We start from the raw sequence: 21,975 nt of genomic DNA on the forward strand, positions 1-21,975 counted from the left end.
TTCACGGGGCTGCGCTGCCAGCCTGGCCTTACGGGCAGGGGCTGCTGTGAGCAGTGCGTGCCCTCTGGCCCAATGGAGTCCAGGTGACTGATAATCCGAGAAGTTTACTAAAAAAGGATCCACCTTTTTTTCTAATTAAAGTAGTGCCCGTTAGTTCGGGGACCTTTCCTCATCTGCTTTTGTAGAGCAGTGAACTGATGCCTAATGAAATGATGGTAAAGCCGCCGGAAGTCACATGGTGGAGCTGGGTCTGCAGTCCCTGGCTGGCACACTGCCCCGGGCTACCTGCCATTTGCATCAGTGTTTTCCAAAGAGGGCGATACTGCCCCCAAGGGAGCACTAAATGATTGGAGGTGGGGTAGCGGCACCCCGTAAAAGCAGATCCCCACACCTGATCCTGGCTTATGGGCCATTGCACAAAAGTTTGCATTTGGCAGTGGGCCACTGAGTAGATTCTCAGTCGGTCAACTCATGGTATGCATGTTTATCTTTCAGATTTCGTGTATTTTTTTGCTTAGCCTATAATCTCATTTCAAATAATGGATCCACTTAAGCTCCCTAACTCTTGATATGCAGATAAGCGTGACCAGGCAGCCATCCCTCCTTTTATTTTCCCAAGGACCGGAAAGTCGTGTGTTCATTTGTTATTTTGTGTGTGCGTATGCGTGGAGAGTAAAGGCACGCATTTCATTCAAAGGCAATACCATTTTACCTTTGTTTATTCCTCAGGATGAAGAGGAAGAAATCAAACTGGAGATAAACATGCTGAAGAAGTATTCACATCATAGAAATATTGCGACCTATTACGGTGCCTTCATTAAAAAGAGCCCTCCAGGCCATGACGACCAACTCTGGGTAGGCAGATGTTTCCTGTGTATTCTCAGGGCTTTCTTCTTGGGCTGCGTTCAAAGGACACACAGTGCTTTTCGGGGGGTGGGGGGCTGGGAGGAGGAAAGGGAATTTGGGCAGTAGCTGGTAGATTTCTTAAAGACTTCCTTGGCTTGGACCTGTTTGGGGGAACCCGGAATGCTTGTTTGGATGTTTATTTCACACGGTACAGAAAAGAGTTAACTATTTTAAGAATCAAGGGGCATGTTTTAGAGGGATCTCAGTAAAATAGCAAGGAGATTGGGAGCTTGAAAATAGAAATGATACCATAAAAACAACGTGGGAGTTCGTTAGCTCAGTCCATTATCCCCTTCTTTACACCGACCTGGAAGTACAAGGCAGAGCTCAAGCCAACAGGCTTCTGGCACCGCTTTCTTAAGTGGTCACGACGGCCTCTCCTGCCCACGTGCTCACAGTAGAACCCCTGCACTGGGCTGTGTGCTGGAGAAGATCAGAAAACCCCAGTTGCCTGGACGGACCAGGTGCACACCGGTGGATAAATTGGACAGTGCATTGAGCTCTAAATATTTCGGATGTTTCCAAAGTGTGATGATGTAGCCCACATCGTTCAGGAAGGTGGGCTGGGTTAGGCTGTGTTGTGCTAACTTGGTGGGGCACGGGGTGCTACAGTCTCTGCTGCTGACCCGTGGGCTGGAAGGGGTTACTTTACACGGTGTGTCTCATCTCATCTGCCCTGCAGCTGGTCATGGAGTTCTGCGGGGCGGGGTCCATCACAGACCTGGTGAAGAACACGAAAGGGAACACTCTCAAGGAAGACTGGATCGCCTACATCTCCAGAGAGATCCTGCGGGTGAGGAGCGGCTGCGTGGGGGGCTGCGTGGGGGGCACATCCGCAGGCTCACACCTCCTTTTCCGAGCCCGAAGCTTTGCTTTACATTCATTCTCGTTATGTACACGACTCTCCTCTTCACAGCCGGTAGCTCTGCTCAGCTGGCCCCTTCATGTGAGCCACACCAGCATTTTAACCATGGAAGTCCCTAAAGATGGGAAACAAAACAAAAGCCCAGTTCTCCTCTTTTCCCAAAATTCCTCCTCGAAGTTAATCACTGCATACCTAATAACATCTTTCCCTTTGGCGTTACAGAGAAAATCAGACCTGATGGGAGGAGGGAGCAGGTGGTCTTCCTAAGGGCTGATTGTTTTCATTGGGACCCTTCAGGTCAGGTTATCAGATCACTGCTAAGGGCGCTAAATGTGGGTTTTCAAACTCATCCTGTGAACTTTGGCATTGACTGGTAGACTGTTGTAATATTTATGAGCAAAAGTTCTAATGCCGCGTGATTTACAGCTAATTGGAAAGCTGGCTCAGAATCTCAGAGTAAGTTCTCAGCTGCTGTTTGAGCAGTTTTCAGTAGAACCACCACCCTGCTAGCATAGGAAAAGAGGGACAGACACACACACACACATGTTTTCATATGTGACAAATGCTTCTGAATTACCAGGGTGTCTGTGTCCCTTTAAGCTAGCCAGGGCATTTCTTCTTTCCACTTCTCCTCTCAATTACGCATTTAAGTCCCAAGGATGTATTTCATCTTCCCACGCTAGTTTCCTAGGCTTCTTCCACTAATTAAAAAACAGAGAATTTGCAAGTGGGCAGTTCCTTTAATTTTTTTATTTATAAAGTTAACCAACTTAACCTTTTATATTTAAGAGTAGTAAAGGTTTCAGGTTTTAGACATGCCCTCTAAAATTCATAGAGAAATATATGCTTTATTTAGTGTTTTAGAGAGTCTTTGAGAATTAGCAGTTCCTATAGGAAAACTCATGTGGAGGTATAACAGCTATCACTTACAAGACTAAATGTCTTTAAATTAGGAAGCATTTTCCTCACCCCTATCTTGCCACAAGGGAGTTTGGCAAGTGAGCAGATGCATTTACTATATCAATAGCTAATATTCGAAATTGATAGCGTGCTGGGCAGGCTAGGGCAGGGTCTCAGGGGTTTGCCACAGGAGCTAGCCAGATGTGGAGTTGAATCCTCGCCCTGCTATTTACTTATTGCAGGCAAAGTTGTTCCACTTCCAGGACTTAACCTGCCTCGTCCTAAGAATTCAGGAAGACTGGTGCCCTGGTGGTCTAGTGAGGTATGGTGGATGGCCAATAGCAAGGCCGGCAGTTTCAAACCACCACAGCCACCCAAGAGAGAAGAATGAGGCTCTCTACCCCCTTAAAGAGTTTCGGTTTGGAAACCCACGGGGGCAGTTCTGCCCCGTTCATTAGGGCCACACTGAGTTGGAATGATTTTGAGAAAGAGAGTCAAATGAAGTCGTGTGTGGGAATGATTTCATGGATTGTGTCGGCACACACCTTCGCAGTAACAGTGAGTTCCTGTCGTTGCTCTCTTAAATTTACGTGTGTGTACCCTTCCCGCTTAAAACTCCAGCATAAGATTTCACAAGCAGAAAACTCATTTTCAGTATAAGGTCTTTGGCAATAACACGTGTCCACCATCGAAGACAAACTCACATGGGTTTTTTTTTTTTTTTTGGACAGGTAAGCATGGTTTACATTGTACACATCACATGTATATTTCACCACCATTGATCTCAGGCAACAATGAAAAGACTCGTTGGTTGGAGTCTCTAAGTTTACATTAAACCCAACAACTTCCCGGAGGATTTTATACACTTCTCTTCACTCAGCAACTGAGTATCTGGGGTTTTGCATTTATGACCCTGGTGAAAGAGCTGTTTTGCACGTTGCTGACGCCCCGAGCCTGGTATGCGTGGCTAGACAGTCTCGGGGACGCTCTGGGAAGCTGAGCCACACCATGCCACCCTCCCTCCCCGGCCATGGGGCTGTGATGCCCTGTGACCACAGCCGCCACCCGTTCCGGTTCCCTAGCTCCTGTGTAGTCTGAGCTCCATCAGCTCACACTTGCTGTGGGACGGGGCCGGAGGAAAGAGAGAGGCACCTAAAAGGGCATTAGGAAGAGGTGCGTGTGAGTTTGGTGATAACCCATGTGAACTGGTGTGGGTCTCGGCCTTGCTGCTGGCTCCCAGGGATCGGTTCAGTGCGCGGGCGGCTGCTCTCGGAGGAGGTAAATGCTGACCCAGCAGTTGAGGACGGTGAAGCGGATAAGCATGGGTCCTCCCGGCCGCCTCTGCAGAGGAGCGATCCGCAGCTGGGCCCACACAGGGATGAGCATCCCAGTCAGTGTTGGCCGATGCTATTTTCTGTTGACTTAAACTTTTAAAAGTCGGCACGTGGTGGTCCTGGAAAGGGGGGGGGGGCGGCGTTCAGGAATCCGCCATTTTTGCACAGTACCAGTTTTCCCACCATGACACCGCATGCCGATAAATGGGCATTGAGTGTACAACGGGAAATGTAGACATGGCGAAGGATAGCTAGCTTCTGTAGTGGGGACGAAACCTTTTCCTCTTTCTTTGGTAGAAGCTAACATTTAGATGCCGCATCTGCCAAACGGGCAGCATCGCGAGCATCAGTAGAAGCGCCGTCTTTAGTTAACCCCCTGGGACTTCCAGAGCCAGCCATTCACCAACCAGCCGGCATGTTCCGACCCACTTCCATACTTCCATTCGACGTGGCAGTGTTTCCATTTTTGTGGAAACCACTGTTTCTCACTGGATGTGGGCACCTGGAGCCCTCCATCGTCAGTACTATGGGGCGGCCTGGCCCATGACTTTGATCTGAGTTTAAATATGAGATACGATTGGTGGGAGAAAAATGTTTCCTAATTTATAGATGATATTTGTATTGGCTGTAGGTTGGACCGCTCGGCTTTTGGATCTCTGGCATGGGAGTAGTTGAATGCACTCAAACGCTGTCTCTCCCGGGATCTTAGCAAACCACTCACTGTTTGAAATAATCTGAGTTCTGGTTAAGAGGGGTTATTTCAAAGAGCTAACAGGCTTCGAACCTTAATGCAGAAGCAACAATCCCTTAGCTGTGTGGGTAGGGGTGTGAGGGGTTTTTGTTCTGTTTCTTAAATTTAACTGCTGGTAAGGGACACAATTGCTTATGCATTGGTTTACTTACTGCCTGTATTGTAGAAAAGAGTGTTTATTATGCTTGTTGCTAAGATAATTTTGTGAAAGCATAAGGAGGTTTGTGCAAATTAGAGATTGAGACTGAATGGAAGTAATTGAAGTAGGAATTATGTAAGAATGAAGGAAGCCAATTTTTTTTCTCACCCCCCCTTTTTGTAACCCCCTAGGGATACAGAGTGTTGTAAGTCACACTGTTCAAAGAAGGAACCTTCTTCTTAAGTGTAACACTAAGATAGCATATCTTTTTAGGGTCTCCCCCCCCCCCCCCGGTGCTCTGTGATACAACGCTGCACATCCTCTGTTGTGAGAGAATAAACAGCCGTCAAATGAGCTGTATTCTGTTCCACAGGCAGACGCGGTTGTTTAAAAAGCCCTTATGCTGGAAAGAATTAGTGTTCTAGAGAAGCTGTTGTATTTAATTCACCCCCTGCAATGTCATGATGACAATCACTCCCCCCACCCCCCCAAAATCAAACAGACCCTTCCACTGTAGTCCCTGTTGTGAACGTAAGGCATCTCAGAGTTAGTGGGTTGCTTGTGTTTGGGGAGACAAGTCCTTAAAATGCTTTCTCAGTTGGGACGCAGAGCCAGTGGCTGGGTGGCGAGAAGAATGCGTATTGGGGCGCAGCATGTGGTGTTCGCCCCACCACCACACGAGGGAGAAGAGGCACGCTTTGGGATTTTATTTCCAATGTAAGGTCATCTGAAATTGCTCGATACCCAGTAGGTTTTGTTTCTTCCTTGGGAAAGAAATAGCTTTAGCATGAACACCAAGCACTTTTGACAGCAGAATTAAAGCTTGTGTTTGGCACGGAGGTCAGATGGAGCCGCAGTCAGCAGTTTGTCACTGTGCGGTGGGAAAACGAACCCAGTGCCCCAACGCCCGACTTTGAACCTGCTCTTGCCCTTCATTTCCCCGCCGGGTTGCGTCTCGTTCAAGTATACCCATGGGGCCCCCCACGGAAGCACAGGCATTTAGCGTGGGAACAAAACCACCCTGCACAGAAATAGCACAAATTATAGCAGAGACTCTGTCGTTGGGAATCTAAAGGGCGCCGTAGAGCCACAGCTCAAGACAGCGAGGCCGCTCCTGGGGGGAACCTAAGCATGGTAATGCCGCGGGCAGGGGAACTTCCCTCCTGTCTGGCTGTCTGTCTGTCTTGTGCCATCTTTCCTGGAAATGTACGAAACAGGGCACAACAGGTGATGCCATGTCCTTACTCTTGTTTCCTGCTGCTTGATGTCGGCAGCCACGAAATCAGCTCTGTCTCCTCTGCGCAGGGGCTGGCACACCTTCACATCCATCACGTGATTCACCGGGACATCAAGGGCCAGAACGTGCTGCTGACCGAGAACGCGGAGGTGAAGCTAGGTACGTGACGGTGGGGGCAGCGTCTCATGTGGCGACAGGACACCTCGGTGTGTGGAAAATGGAATGAAACGGTCATGGAGACTGTCCGTGAACTTTTGGGAAGACCTTATATTCTCCCCTAGAACAAATGACCAGTACTTCCTGCCCCATTTGTCATTTAGCTGAAAGCTTAGACTCTTGTCCACCTTTTCTGTCTCTGTTCTGTTTAGGAATGTGGGAACTGGGCTTTTTGATTAGCTTCACCTCATATCAGTCCCCACCCCCCACCCCCAGTTTGGCCTGTTCTCTATATGGCAACCAGACGAACCTTCCTGCCTAAAGACCCCCTCATGGTTTCCTGTTACACTTTGAATAAAGCCCAGATCTCTTACTCCAGTCATAAGAAGCTCTTTTCACCTCTAGAACGTCTTAGAACGTTTGCCTCAGGACGTCTGCACAGATGACGGGATTCAGAAAGTTCAGTTGGGGCGGCGGGGGGGAAGCTCGCATATCTTTAAATTCAAATGAATTTTTGAAGCTCCCCGTGTTTTCCATGGTGGGAGCACTTGTGTGCAGCCTTTAAGTTTTACTCTTTCTCTATTTGTAGGTTTTTCCTTTTTTGCTGTTTTTTGTTTTCTTTTGTTGTTTTGCTTTGCCATGTTTTTGTGTTTACTGATGTCTCTGCATGTCTATATAGATAAGATAAGTGGGATAAACAATCCGGAGGAGAAAACGGGACCGATGATTTCGGGGGAAGGTGGGGGGAGAGGGGGAAGGGAGGGGTTGCCAAGAAAGGAATAACAAGCAATATAAAATCAATGGGGAGGAGGGCATAGAATGTCTGGTGGGACTTGATCAAGGGCAGTGTTGCTGAGAGGAATTACTGAAACATGAATGAAGGCTGAACATGATAGTGGGACAAGAGGAAAGTAAAAGGAAATGGCGGAAAGAACTAGGAGGCAAAGGGCATTTATAGAGGTCTAAATATAGGCATGTGCATATGTAAATATATTTATATTAGATGATGGGGAAATAGGTCAATGTGCATATATTTATAGGCTTAGTATTAAGGGAGCACAAGGGCATTGGGCCTCCACTCAAGTACCCCCTCAATGCAAGAACACTTTGTTTTACTAACCTGGCATTCCATGATGTTCACCTTAGCTGGCTAGCTAAAGATGTAGCATCAGGAGTCTTAAAAGCTTGACCATAAACAAGTGGCCATCTGGATGACAAGTAGCAAAGCCCACATGGAAGAAACACACCAGCCTGTGTGATCATGAGGTGTCGATGGGATTAGGTATCAGGCATCAAAGACACAAAAGAATCATATCAATGTGAATGAGGGGGAGAGCAGATGGGAGACCCAAAGCCCATCTGTTACAAGTCTATTGGACATCCCCTTTCAGAAGAGTCACACGGAAGAAACCAGCCAGTCAGGATGCAGTATAGAACCGAGGAAACACACAATTTTCCTCTAGTTCAGCGGTTCTCAACTGGTGGATCATGACCCGTTTGGAGGGGGTCCAACGACCCTGTCACAGGGGTCGCTTGATTTATAACAGTAGCAAAATTACAGTTAGGAAGTAGCAGTGAATGTAATTTTATGGTTGGGGGGGTATCACAGCACGAGGAACTACATTAAAGAGTCAAGGCATTAGGAAGACTGAGAACCCCGCTCTAGTTCTTTAATTACACACACACACACACACACACACACACACACACACACACACCGTGACCCCAATTCCACCTTATAAATCTTGCTAGACCAGAATAACGCACACTGGTGCAGATAAGAGCCTGCAACACAGGGATTCCTGGACAGATAAACCCCTCAGGACCAATAAGGAGAGTAGCAATACTAGGAGGGGAAGAGTAGATGGGGATAGTATGGGTAAACTGATCACAATGATATATAACCCCCTCCTAGAGGGATGGACAACAGAAACGTGGGTGAAGAAGACAGCGGTCAATGTAAGACATGAAAAAAATTATTATAAATTACCAAGGGTTCATGAGGACGGGATGGTGGGAGAAGGAGAGGAAAAATGAGCTGATACCAAGGGCTCAAGAAGAAAAAAACATTTTGAAAATGATAACGTGCTTGACACAATGGATGTATGGAATGTGATAAGAGCTGTCAGAGTCCCAGTAAAATGATAAAACTAAATACAATTATCACTTAAAAATTGTGTTCTATTCTTTCACCTGGAGTCACGTGTTTTGGACTTAATAGTTACACAGAACCTATGCAAAGTAAGAGATGACCCAAAATTGGGGGTGGAGGGTTGGGTGTGTTACCTTTCCCCTCACCCTGACAGACCTTCTCTGACCTTCTGATTCATATTGGGTGCCCCCTCCTTGTTGCCTTCGTAGTACAGGTGATAACTTGGGATTCGATGATCTACTTACAGTTCTCTCTGTGCCAGAAGAGAAGTGAGTACATCGTGACGACTAAGATTGTTTTGCTTGTCAGAGTACTTTGATCTAGCCCTTGCCACACACACAGTGCCTTCAATTACAGTAGGGTGCTCAATAAATGGATGATGGATGGATGATGGATGGAACCCATGTGTTTTCCTAGAGATGACTTTACTCATTGGTTGTCTTTGTTTTTAATAGTTCTTGTTTTCCCCTAAGGATCCCTGGTAGATTAATGGTTAAGAGTCAGACTGCTAATCACAAGGTCAGCAGTTTGAAACCCTCAGCTGCCCCAGGGAAGAAAGACAGGGCTTCAGATTCTTGTAAAGAATTACATTCTCAGAAACTCACAGGGCAGTTCTACCCCATTGTAAATAGGGTCACTAAAAGATCTACCAAGTTCACTGTCATAGCAACCTCTGTCTAGGATTTCCCAGTCTAAATGTGGCTGGTGAGTTGGAACTGCACACCTTTTAGTTAGCCGTCCAGTGTCAAGCCCACAGCTCCGTCAGGGTTCCTCAAAGCATCACCAGGAAAGCAACCAGTAACTTTATATCCATAAGTTCATCTCCTTCAGAATGCATAGACACAGTTGTTGCACTATTAAAATTAGAACCTTCTTATTCCCCTTTTTGCAGTAGTTCCCACATTTATCGCTCATCCTTGGAAGGATAATCTGCCCAATTGGGAAGTCCCCTAAAAGCTAAGGTGGCAGGCATTTCTAATTAATTGTTCATTTAGGGAAACGACTGTGTTCCCTGCGCTGCCCTCGTGTAGTCCTTCTCCACGCAGCCAGTGATACTCCTTAAATGGCTCAGCATTGATGCTATTGAGGTACAAGCTGCAGTGAGGTTTGCTTAGCCCTCTGCCCGTGAGTGCCCATGAGTCTCTCTCACGAGGAGCATCCCGAGAGTGGGTACACCTTCTGACTCGGTAGTTTTTCTGAACGTGTTCTGTGCACACAAGTCAAGACTCTGACCCCTGTGAAGGGTCAGCACTTCTAGGCCCTCTCGCACCTCCCTGCCCCATGCTGGGTGAAGTGGCTGTGTGTCGTAATGGTCTTGGCATCCAGCTCTGCCCTCAGCCGTGGGCTTTCCCCCCCTAGGTAACCACCATCATTAAGTTGGGTGGGTATAGCAGTTGGTCTGGAAAACCAGCAGAACTCCCCAGTGCTTACAGGGATGTTTTGTCGCTTAGCCTATTTGTGATTTAGCTTGATTCCTTTCCAAGAAAAAATTTGTAGCTCTTCTTTGTATAGGCCTTACTGTGGCTTCAGATGCTAAATCAAGGAGGTCTGAGTCAGTTCTCCTGAACGGAGGTTTTCTGTCACTTGATTGTGGCAAGCATGTCCGCTGAAAGGGCAGAAAGTCGTGATTCACTCCGAGGCCCTCTGCTGGCCACCATCAGGCAGGCAGCAGGTCCAGGCCTGCCCACAGCGGGACGGAGGAGGGTGGCTCTGCTCTGGGAAGGGGCTCATTGCCTTGAGAACTGCCTGTGTCTGAAGTGTTAGTGTTTAAGTTCGTTCTGTAGACGCCTTCTCACCCCCCCACCTTCCGCCTTTAAACTTGTCTTCCCCTTGTCCTTCTCTTGCTCCCACAGTGGATTTCGGTGTGAGTGCTCAGCTGGACCGCACGGTCGGCAGGAGAAACACGTTCATCGGCACCCCCTACTGGATGGCTCCCGAGGTCATTGCCTGTGATGAGAATCCAGATGCCACCTACGATTACAGAGTGAGCACCCGCTTGTTGGCCTCCCCGAGCACTAGTAGCGCATTCTTCATAGCTGCTTTGTCCACGTGACATTTTTGCTTTTCCAGCAGTACCTTGAGTGTGTTTTCCCTTTTGTTTTGTGTGTATTTGTTTGTTATATTCGTCTATTGCGCATCCCCTTCGCTGCCCTTAAGAAATAATCTGGATGCCATATATATACCAGGCCACTTTCTGGAGAGCCTTTTTGGTCCTAGGTAGTTTAAAGGCTTCTGCCTCCTTTTAAATTTGAAGACTGTACTGGAGTCAGATATTTGTTCTTTTAAAAATATCAGAATTCATAGCAACAGTTTTATGTCTGCAAAATTTTAGAATGCTCTTGTTAAAAGAGCTTTACAGATTTAAAGTGGTACATGTGTTTAAATTATTAGCAAGATCCCTACTAACTGATTTCAGCAATTCCATTTCTTGGATCCAGGTGTAAAGCCCACACTTGAGAATCAGATTTGAGTTGAATTTATTTAATGAATTTATTATTTTTCTTAAACCATCCCATTGTTTTGAGTTAGAGCAGTTGTTGTACCCGAGAGCCTCATACAGAACTGTGCTTATCTTAGTTCCTTGCATGCCAATTATTTCAATAACGAATGCAACCTTAATTAGGCCTGTAATACAGAGGAATTTCAATTTTACCTATATGTAAAATACTTAAAACTGTGTTGCAGATTTTGTGACTCTCTTTGTATTACAGTGGCATTACTGACAAGGGCTCCTAGAGATTACCTTAATCATTTAAACATTTGTACCGTTAAATCCGTGAAGTTGTTTAACAAGAATACTCAACCTTTCCACATTATTATCACGTCTAAATAGAAAAAACAATTTCTTTTTTCAGTTGTGTAGGGTTGTTTGCCTACTAGGTCTTAGTGTACAACCCACCCCCCCCCATGACACTGACTAGTTGAAGCTACTGTCCTCACACAAATTTCCCACACACCAGATCTGTCTCGGCAATGCCCTTTAACGTGTCTGCTGTACACTGGAAACACTCACTTGGTATCAAGGAGAGCCTTCTTAGCAGGCTCACCTCACAGATAATGGGGACGCTCGCATCCTCTGGGTTGTATCACATTCAGAATTGGGCAACATCTCTTGTCCCACCATTGAGATTGGTCGCTGGGGTAAAGAGGTAACTTTCTTTACTGTATAATCGACTAGAAACCTCCATTCCAGACAAGGGAGAAATTCACAGTCCTACCCTAAGAGCTCTGGTGGTGCAGAGGGTTGACCATCAGGCTGTTCGCTGTAAGTTCGCTGTTTCAAACCCACCACGAACTCTGTGGCAGAAAGCTGAGTCTGTGCGCTTCTGTAAAGACGAGCAGTCTCTGAAACCCCGTGAGCAGTTCTGCTCTGTCCGAACAGGGTTGCTGAGTTGGAATTGAGCTGAGGCAGTGGGGATAAGGTATTCTACTCTTGTATTCAAACCACCAGTGTGTCCAGACTTTGTAAGCTAAATTGGAACTCATTGCCACCCATTCAGTTATGGGGCGCAGTAATCCTATTGGACCAAATAAACTGCCCATTTGAGTTTTCAAGGCTATCAATTCTTAAGGGAGCAGAAAACCTCCTTCTCCTGGGGGAGGCTGGTGGGTTTACACTGCGCACCTGTGGTTGGCAGCCCAGCACGTAACCCTCTGTCACCAGCGCTCCGTGACATAAATTACAGGTTGTTTTAAAATCCCTTAAGCCTTGTCGGGTTAACTAATTTCTTGGCTTCAGTGGAATATAAACCAAAGGGTACTAATGAAAAGAAATCAGTTAATCGCATCTTTAAAATCTTGTCCAAATTTTATGCCATTGAGACTTTATTCGCTGTCTGCCCTGGGTGTTGTGATTCTGGGACACAGACATGAACAGAGCAGATGCCTGCCTTCCTGGGACTTACATCTGAGCGGAAAATAAAGCTAAAGTTCACGTTTTCAGATTAGGATTTCAAGGAAATCAGAAGGGAAAGAGTTCGTGCCCAGAAAAGCTCCTTGTAGCATACCGCTTTATTGAATTGGGAGGGAAGGAGCTCTTTGGAGACATGCTGGGGCGCAGCAGGTTGAAGGCGGAGTTCCTCCTCCCTCCAGTGCCGGCATTTCCAAGCCGCCCGCTGCTCCGTCAAGGCCGTGCGGTCTCAGGTAGCACAGGAGAGTTCCGTTCTGTACTGTCACGGTACTGAGCGTCAGCATCAACTCGATGGTAGCAGGCTGTTTCATAATTTTCATTTCAAGGGAAAGTAGAAATGTTTAGGCAAATGATAGGAATTAGTGCGTTTAGGAATCCACTTAGGGGATTTTAAAAATAAAGGGTGACTTCTGGCCTTTCAGCTTTTAAACTTTGAATCCATTGTGAGATATTAAATCCAGGCGCAAACGTGGTTCTCGGCTGGGGTACAGGGGTACAGACTCCCGAGTGCGTGTGAGGAGGAAGGACACATGGTAGGACGTCCGCCTGCTGAGCGGGAGCCCGTGTAGGGGCAGTGGAGAAGGCTTTTCTGTGGACCATCCGTTTTCCCTTTATTGTTTTTTTGTAAGGCTTTCCTACAAATGTGTGTGTGTGTTTTCTGTTTCCTTCTCTGCCAAATTTCGCGTACATTTACACACACTCAGAAAGTATCTTTACTTCTCTTGCGTCAATACCAGTCCGTGACTGACGGTTTTGTTTCTGCAGAGTGACCTCTGGTCCTGTGGCATCACGGCCATTGAGATGGCGGAAGGTGCTCCTCGTAAGTAACTTTCCCTCCTGGGAGGCCCCCCTCTTCCTGTACCCTCGGTTCACGACTTGAGCTCCGTGGAGCAAGCCACTCCTGGTGGCACATTGTAACGCGTCAAGGTTTAGGTGTTAAATGGGTTCTTCAAACCTACCATTCTTTGCGGCAGTCTCTCCGAGGTCGAGAGGACTATTTTTCTTTTGGTAAAGCTCCCTTGAGTTTTCTTTTTAGTTTTTAAAACTCAGTGTGTGGTGAAACGGATCCTAATACGTAGTAATTCAGTGTTGCTCATGTTTAGATTTGACGAATAGAGACAGCTTTTTTTCCATAGAGCTATGTTTTTCTTTCACAGATATTTTCTGCCTTCCATGAGTGGTTTTCCCTTACATTAAATCAAACTTTGTAAAATTGAATTTTGATCAGAGACAATGAAGGTATACTTGCAGAGAACAACAAAGTAATGTTACCTGCTAGTTTCCTCTAATAAAAGCAGACAGAAAGAATGCATAATTGTAACTACATATTTGGTGCTACATAAATATTTGTTGAATGAATGAAAATATCTTACGAATCGTAAAAGTATAGTTTATAATACAGAAATGGATACCTGAGGATTACACGTCCCCACCATGTTTCCCTCTAAGCATCTGAGCTGAGGATGCATTGCCTGACCTCTGTCTCCGTGTTCTTTATGGTGGGACTACTGTTGTCTTCTGTGTGCCCTGCCCCAGATGCATTGTAAGAGTCCTCAAAAGGCAAATACACCGATGGAAGTGCACATTGCCTGTTACGACGTACTAATGCATCGCTGCATCGCGTGCGCCTGTAGGGCCTTTTTGGGGGCACATGATAGAAGTACAGTCAGTCCTTGATAGAATTAAGCAACTTAGCTCTAGACTCCCTGTTTTTCCCCCCTCCCCCCTTTCATCGCAGTAGATGTAACAGTGAACACACACCCCTTCTGAAAGGCTTGAATCTGTGATATTCTCTACAAGGCATCATGTCAAGGTCTTTTCACGCCTCATGAAGCCTCACAATCCTATGAAAATATTTTTATTTTCATGTTATAGTTTAAATACTTCTGGTGTTAATAACTACTTGTTGACCTTTTGAATATTAAAAATTTTAAGAATGTCTTATTGGCATACAATTCATGCGTACCATACAATTCAGTGGTTTATATATATTTCAAAGAGTTTTGCAGTTATCATCACTGTCAATTTTAGAACATTTTCTTCTACTGTTTTCCCCATTATTAGTAGTTTCCCAGTCTCCCTGCCTTAACCCGACGGAGGAATTAATCTAGTTCCTAACTCGCTGGATCTACTTATGCCATATTTCATAGTTTTAAAACCATACCAAAAAACCTCGACAATGACAACAAACTATAACAGAAAAATCTCAACCCAAAAGAAAGTCAAAGATAATAGAAACTAGAACAAATTTAAAAATGGGTCCAAGGGAAAACAAATGATAATAAATTAAAATTTACTCTAAGTATATCAGCAACAATCCACTCTCACGTTGCGTGCGGACAAGACTATTTACACCCCTAGTCAGTGGTCTGAGGGAGTTCAGTGGAGGCTGAGTCCACGTGAGGGCTCTGCACATTGTCATCCATGGCCTTCTGCAAACTGGGTACTCAGAATTTAAGCTCCAATACAATTCTCACCTCTGATCTTGGATTTTATTATTGATAATCCTTGGATCACATGGGCTGGTGTGCTCCTTCCATGCAGACGTAGCTGACACCTCACTTACATGGTTGCTTGTTCTGAGACAAGTACACGGCAGATGCTGTTCTGTAGCTGGGCACTATCAGATTTCTTCAGAACTTCACTGTTGCACCTATATCTTCAGTGACCCCTTCAGGAGGGGGTAAGCATTGATGAGGAGGGCCATATTGTAAGAACTGATTGTTCTTAGATCAGGGCTGTGATTAAGTGCAAGCTCAGAGTCCATTCATATTTCTAAAGTTTTTATTTCTCCTTTACATTTTAGAGGCAACATATTAACTTGTTGAGAAATAATTTAAGTAACCTCCATGAGATGTTTGGCAATTCTAATAACAATAATCTAGCTAGTAGTACAGATTTTGAAGTTGTCATTGAGAAAAGGAAATCCACAGAAGCTTTTTAGACTAAATTCCCTGGAATGTTAACTTTTGTACAGGTTAAATTAAAAACCTAATTAATTTATCACATTTAGAAAGCAATGAGGGTTAGACACAAGGCTGAAATTGCAACTTCATATAAAACTAGACATGGCACAAAAAGCAAAAAAAAGTATGAAAATACATGGTTGCACGTTATTGGGCAAACTCAAGAGCAAGTCATTTGAAGGAAAGTTCACTGGCTTCCACAACTCTTTGACCTTGGGGTAGCAATCTGTCTGCTGCTACTTCCCACTGTACAGTGCTTCAGCTGTAAGTCTGAAGGACTAGTTCCGTTTCTGTAACTAATCTGCAATAAGTGTGTTGAAAGTAAGTTCTGATTCCTTCAGCGGAGTTTCCCAACCACACATTTCTGACATGGTCTGTGAAGAATGCTGTGCACCTCAAAAGACAGGTGCAAACATCCAGGTAGCCTAGAGCATGCTGAGAGCTGAAAAGAATCGGGGCTAAAAATGCGTGATTAGCAAGATAATGCTAGGTGGCCTCTCCAATTGGGTGTCTATGTGTAAGTAATGTTACCTGTTTTTCCCAAGGGCAGACTGCCCTTCGTTGGTTTGCCCTATTTATCTTCAACTTATGAAAATTCTTCAATGTCTATTTGAAATTGCATATTCGTATTGCTCTTGTTCTACTTATGTTTTGCTGCTTTTTAATGGGGAATTCATCAGGACATATCCTAGGGTTCATACCTAGATATCTAGGCTTGCTGACAGGAAGCATATTGATTGGGTAAAGCACTTGATGTTCAAAATGAGCCCTGGAAATCAAGAATGAGTAAAATGAGTGACATACTTACACGCCCGTCTCCTCTCCCCAGCTCTCTGTGACATGCATCCAATGAGAGCACTGTTTCTCATTCCCAGAAACCCTCCTCCCCGGCTGAAGTCCAAAAAATGGTAAGCTCTGTGTGGTGTTCGTTGTTGTTTTTTCCCCACTCCTGTTGTTTAATGTTCCGGTTTTAGGTTTACTTCTCTCTGAGACAAAACGCTGGCCATTCTGATTTCCAACTGCATATGAGCCAGTGCCCCCAAACACCAACCAAATCAAGCATGCATTTACCTTTTTTTTTTTCTTGATAAATTCTCTTTGGATTACAGAACAGTGACAAGATGACCCTATGAAACCCCAAATTTCACTCTGATATATAAACACACTTTTAAGTGTGATATGTTTGTAGACGTAGCTAAACCGAAGGCACAGTTTCTCAAGTGAAATAGGATTTTAAGATTATTGGAGGTGTTTCCTGTAACTTTTCCACAACTGAAGTTAGGTACACGTGTTTTCTTTTCAGCGGCACAGAGTAGAAGAATAGCCCTCTTTTCCAACGACTGCAGCTCCCATGCATGTGTCTAACTGTTGATGCCTGTGGAGGGAGATGAAAACCTTTAGAACTGCAATATTGTGGGAAATGCTGGTGTGGGTTCCACATTAAGAAATCTTGAGGGAAAGGAAGTGAACCTTACTTTGTTTACCTGGGAATTTTGCCCACTTCGTCCCTCTTGTTCTTTCCTCTAAATTCTTTGCCCTCAGCTTTTGTCTCCATTCAGGTTCTTGTGCATGTGGGCCCTGTCTTCCTCTTTTGACTATGTCGCTGTCTCTCTGGGCTCATCTTCTTGCCTCGCCTACTTGTGTGTGAACCCCAGTCCCCGCCAACCCGCGCCCCAGCCCCTTTCCGAAACTCCTCTTGATGCTTTTTCAATTACTGTGGTTTTATTTTATGTACCTGATGCAGAAGACCCCGTTTTAAGGGCCATCTAGTCTGCACTTCGTCCGTCAGCTGCGGGCGCTGTCGTCTTGGTTCCCCACCGTCTGGTGCCCTTCTGTTTTCTTTACCCGTCTCTGGCTGTGCCATGCACACACGTTTTCATCGTACTTTAGTGTCTTTCGTACTTTTCCCTCATCCCCACTGTCTTTGCCCCAACACATTTCATCATCCTCCCAATAACTTTTCTTCCATTTGCAGCCTTCTCATTGTCTCTGTATGTAACCTCATTTAACTCCAGACCAGCGGCTCGCAACCTGTGAGTCGCGACCCCTTTGGGGTGGGGGGGTTGAATGACCCTTTCACAGGGGTCGCCCGATTCCTAACAGTAGCAAGATTAGTGTTATGAAGTAGCAACGGAAATAATTTTGTGGTTGGGGGTCACCACAACGTGAGGAACGCGGCGTTAGGAAGGCGAGAACCACTGCTCTAGAAAATGGAAACCGTCCTAATTCCAGTCAGAGGAGCCCCGAGGCCCTGTGTGGTAGGTGTCAGGCCACTAGCCACACGCAGAGTCAGCAGTTCAGCCCATTAGCTGCTCCCAGGGAGAAACATGAGGCTGTGGTTGTGCAAAGCCTAGAAAGCCCTTTGTAGGTTTACTGTTAGTTGGAATCGACTTGATGGCAGTGCATTTTGTAGGTTAATTCCATTTCCTTACTTTGAGAGTTTCTTCAAGGTCACACACAGTTGGAAAGATTTTAGCCCTACACGGTTACGACATGTGTCTGTGGACATCCATGGATGGTCAAACCTAGGGAGTCCAAATGGTTGTATAAACATTCTGAAGGACAAGCTGTTGGACTGGGAGCACACCTGTTACCGGGCTCATGTAACAGAGAAAGTAGTGGCATAGTCCTTTCTCTCGGTCAGAATTTATGGAAGGAAATTTATAGCAGAAGGATTGCTAACTTAGCCCTGGAATAGCTTTAGCCCTGGAATAGCTCATACTTTCTGAGTTTCATCAGTTGACTTTGCTTCCTCTGTTCTTTACTCTTGGGTTAGCCTCTGTGTATACGACACGCAGCGATGGGGAAAGACCTATAGAGGCGACAGCAATGCTTCCTGCGTTTATTTCTTACCTCAGACTTTTTAACTAAACTTGATTAAATGTTGCTTGTCCATTTCTTCCTTGTTCTCATTTTATCGACAACCCAAGCATTTTAAAAAGACTAGATGTTGATAAACCTAGAGTTCTCTTCCGCTTATGACTTGTATCTTCCTGTCTATCAGCTTAGTATTTCTGCTGCGGAATGTAGAGAAGACACTTCCTAAAGATGACTGGTGGCTTCTCTTCCGGCAGAACTTGGGAGAGTTGGTTTTTAGGGCTACCCTATTGCATCTGCAGACAGCGTGCACGGAAATCTATTTGGGCTCTTACAATGAAAGGTTCTGGTTCATTTGACCTGGGAAGTGACCAAGTCTTTGTACTTTTAAATAAACTCCTCAAAATGATTCTCACGAGAGATTTGGGTCAGAGCGTCCTCCTACTCCACAGGGCATCTTTGAAGGCTCTCCTTGCACATGCAATCAAATGAGAGACTTTGAGGACCGTCTCTGAGCAGTCATAGTGTTCTCCACTGTTCAGACCTGTCACAGACGAGTCTTTATGGCCCTGGAAAACTTCCCTGCCTTTCTGCATCTTGCCTTTTGACCATGGCATTCCTGTCATCCCTGTCCCATCTTTGGACTACCAGGTAACCACTTTTGTTAATGCTTAGCCCGCTCGCTCTAAGAGTTATTTGCCCCCCACCCGTTAGTTTGTTTATATCTCATTATTCTCTTTCCCTAAATTCCACTAATTCTAATAGAGTCTGACATAAAAAACAAGCAAACAGGAAGAATTAGTATATAAATATTTGTTGAATCGGAAAAGAAAACATTAAGATGAATGAAAATGCAAGACAATAGAAATATTAAAAACAATGAAGTAATTGGAAGTAACAGAACCAATTTTCTAAATTAAAATTTAAAAGAAAATATTCATTCATTCAACAAAAATTTATTACTTAACTTATGGGTGTTGGCCATGCCCAGTGTTGCTCAAGTCAACAACATGAAAGATGGAAAGCAGTTCCCAACCTGCATATTTTCACCCCAGTCGAGCATGGAGAAGCAAAGAAATCAGGCTGTTAGTGCAGGCACCTCAGAAGAAAGGCCCTTCTAGGTGTGGTGAGAAAAGTCTTTGCAGAACAGATGATTCCTAAGCTTGACTTTCACCAGATAGGATGGATCCCCGAGTCCTGATCTAGGCCCTAGAGCTAGGGGAAGCCTGAGCCAGGCATTCGCAAAGAGGAGCGTAGAACAAAGACGACAAGAGGGTAAATGCAGGGGACAGTCCTTGTTTCTCTGAAAACAGTTCGGATTGAAGGGCATTAGTAGGGTCAAGAGCCCTACCATTTGATAACTGGCTTGGTTCACTTTCTTCATCTCTGTGTCTGTCCTGGTCTCCTGGGCATCACACAGCTGTCTTCTACCTGCTCTCATTTCGACAGAACCCTGCCTTTATCCATCTTGCCTCCTCCGTGCTGAGATAAAGTGCTGCGTAAGCAGCATTAGATTTCAGCCCGATTCATTTAAATCTGACTTCCATCATGCTTCTTTATTTGTGATAAGTTTTTGGTGATAGGGAATAACTTTTTTTAACAGCCATCAACTAATGCTTCCAGTCCCCAACAGTTTTGAGTTCCTATTTCAACTATAAAAGCAAGTTAGCATTGTATTATAAGCTAAGCAAGCATGGCAAAGCGAACTAAAGGTTGAAAGGAAAGTAAGATGACATTTTTTACTTCACTGTCAATTGATGTAGCAACTCTCTTTTTGGAAACAATCAATCATATTGGTTCGTCTCCCCCATCGTTTCAAGGCCCAGTGACCTCTTTCTGTCCTCTCTGTTCACCTTCCATACACCATCACCTTCGTGGTGGGTTGGCGCAGTGCCTGCCACGGTGGTGACGCTGGGGCCGGACCTGGTGGGATTGCTCTCTGTTCCATGTGACGGAGTCTCCCTGGTGTCTAACAGCAGTAACATCGTACTCCCGAGCGGAAGGGGGTGGTGACTTCGGAAGCTCTTCATTTTCGGGCTTGCTGCTTCCCTGGTAATTTAGAGCTCTGTGTGGTAGGAATCTGACGATCTCCTTTACTTCCTCTTCCAGGTCCAAGAAGTTTTTCGGTTTTATAGAAGGGTGCCTGGTGAAGAATTACACGCAACGGCCCTCCACAGAGCAGCTCCTGAAGCACCCTTTTATAAGGGACCAGCCAAACGAAAGGCAAGTTAGAATCCAGCTTAAGGACCATATCGACCGGACCAGAAAGAAGAGAGGAGAGAAAGGTATGGCATCTCCTTCGATGGCTCATTTGCCCCGCCCTGCAGCTCCGCGGTGGGGTGCGGGATCCAGCCCAGCTCCAGGTCGACCTGAACGGAGCTGTGCAGGATGTCACCCAGGTGCTGTGGCGTGTCAGTGTGGTGGGGTGTTTTCTCTGGTCCTTTCTGAGGAGCACATCTCGTTGCTCTTTCTTCCCTCCTGCGTCATCACGAATGTGGCACTTTGCTCAGGTGTAGTGGACATCCCGCGTTATCAGTGTCCTCCGTGTTTCTCTGGCTGCAGAGAGCCCACCAGTTTACGACTGCTTAGACTTAAGCTGCTCGCGCGTTTCAGTAGTTGACGGGATGCCTGCTCCACCGCTGTCGTGGAACATGAGCGTGCTCTTGCGCTGATTGCTTAGAGCCCTTTCTCATCCCACTGTGTCCGCCATATCCCGATGGGTGGTTTGGTGCCTTTACACACACGGCCGTCTCCCCCAGCCAGCAGTGTGCTCTCTCTCTCCTCCAGCAAGGTGCTGTCCAAGCACCGTGACCACCGTCCATAAACTTGCTCTGAAGGCGCTAGCTCACATGGATCTTTCCGGTGTTATGAACTCCATTCAGTCCTCTCACACAACAACATTTGGGCAACTGCCACCCCATGAATGACCATCCCCCACATTTGTTTTTTGGACACACATTAAATTTGCAGGCAGAATGAGAATCTGGAAAGTAAGTTCAGGTCACTAGGAGTGGGTGGGGTCATCTACCTGGGCTGTGGACTGAGCTTCTGAAATGTTCATTGTAGTGAAGTCTAATGAGGTTTTCTCCAGAGTAACAGTTCTGCCTTCATAGATTCAGTCCTAGCTGTAATGAAGCATGGTTGGTTAAGCTGATCAGTCTTAACCACAAAGGGACAGGCGACCGACGTGGCAGCTCTATTCTGGGCAAGCTTTGTTTTATATTGGATCACCTTTCTTTGCTTACCAAGCCGCACTGCCTCTCTGCTTTCTCATGGTACTCACCTTCCCCAGCCCCTCTTGTCCATAATGAGGAGTTTAGATTCCCCCCAGATGTATCAGTATATTTAAACAGTTCCCCCCCAAAATTGCATATTTTGGAATTCCCCTTCAAAGTTGAATAGTTGTTCATGTCCATTAAGCGTATTTGATTTTCTTCTATGATCCGGCCTGTAACTAGCCTAGAAAAGAGCCAGTTCTGTGAACATACATGGCAGATTTGTCCTTAATCATCCTTTAAGTTCTTACGCATGTTTAAGTGGGAGTTTGGTATGGTGTCTCGCCCCTAAGTGCTCCGGTGTACCTTACTACTTTCACAAAGGACACATCATTTCTTTTCTGCGCTAATATTGGTGACACTTGCCTGTACAAATATGTCATGATTTGTGAACAGTCACATCTGTTTTGTTAGGTTCTTAACCAGAAAATCTACCTTAACCAGAAAAGTGCTTTTCATCTTACACATTCTTGATGGGGAAAGAGAAGGGAAAAAATCGTGTTTCTATTTTGTCAGTGCCTCAGTCTCTTCAGCTTGTCTGGCCTCGATGACTCTGGAGCGAAAGTG

General features: G+C 45.6%; 1 protein-coding gene across 50 annotated transcripts in view; it reads left to right on the top strand.

The window, feature by feature from the left end:
• Positions 1-21,975, top strand: part of MAP4K4 (mitogen-activated protein kinase kinase kinase kinase 4) — a 200,881-nt gene that overhangs the window by 121,455 nt on the left and 57,451 nt on the right. For all 50 annotated transcript variants that reach the window (XM_075563270.1, XM_075563272.1, XM_075563273.1 and 47 more), the window contains exons 4-10: positions 730-855; positions 1,589-1,699; positions 6,201-6,291; positions 10,294-10,424; positions 13,116-13,170; positions 16,146-16,224; positions 20,243-20,418. In XM_075563270.1, coding sequence (XP_075419385.1) covers positions 730-855; positions 1,589-1,699; positions 6,201-6,291; positions 10,294-10,424; positions 13,116-13,170; positions 16,146-16,224; positions 20,243-20,418 — 769 coding nt within the window. The remainder of the gene's footprint in view (positions 1-729; positions 856-1,588; positions 1,700-6,200; positions 6,292-10,293; positions 10,425-13,115; positions 13,171-16,145; positions 16,225-20,242; positions 20,419-21,975) is intronic.

The sequence above is a fragment of the Tenrec ecaudatus genome, chromosome 11 (genome assembly GCF_050624435.1).
Source record: "Tenrec ecaudatus isolate mTenEca1 chromosome 11, mTenEca1.hap1, whole genome shotgun sequence".
Lineage (NCBI taxonomy): Eukaryota > Metazoa > Chordata > Mammalia > Afrosoricida > Tenrecidae > Tenrec > Tenrec ecaudatus.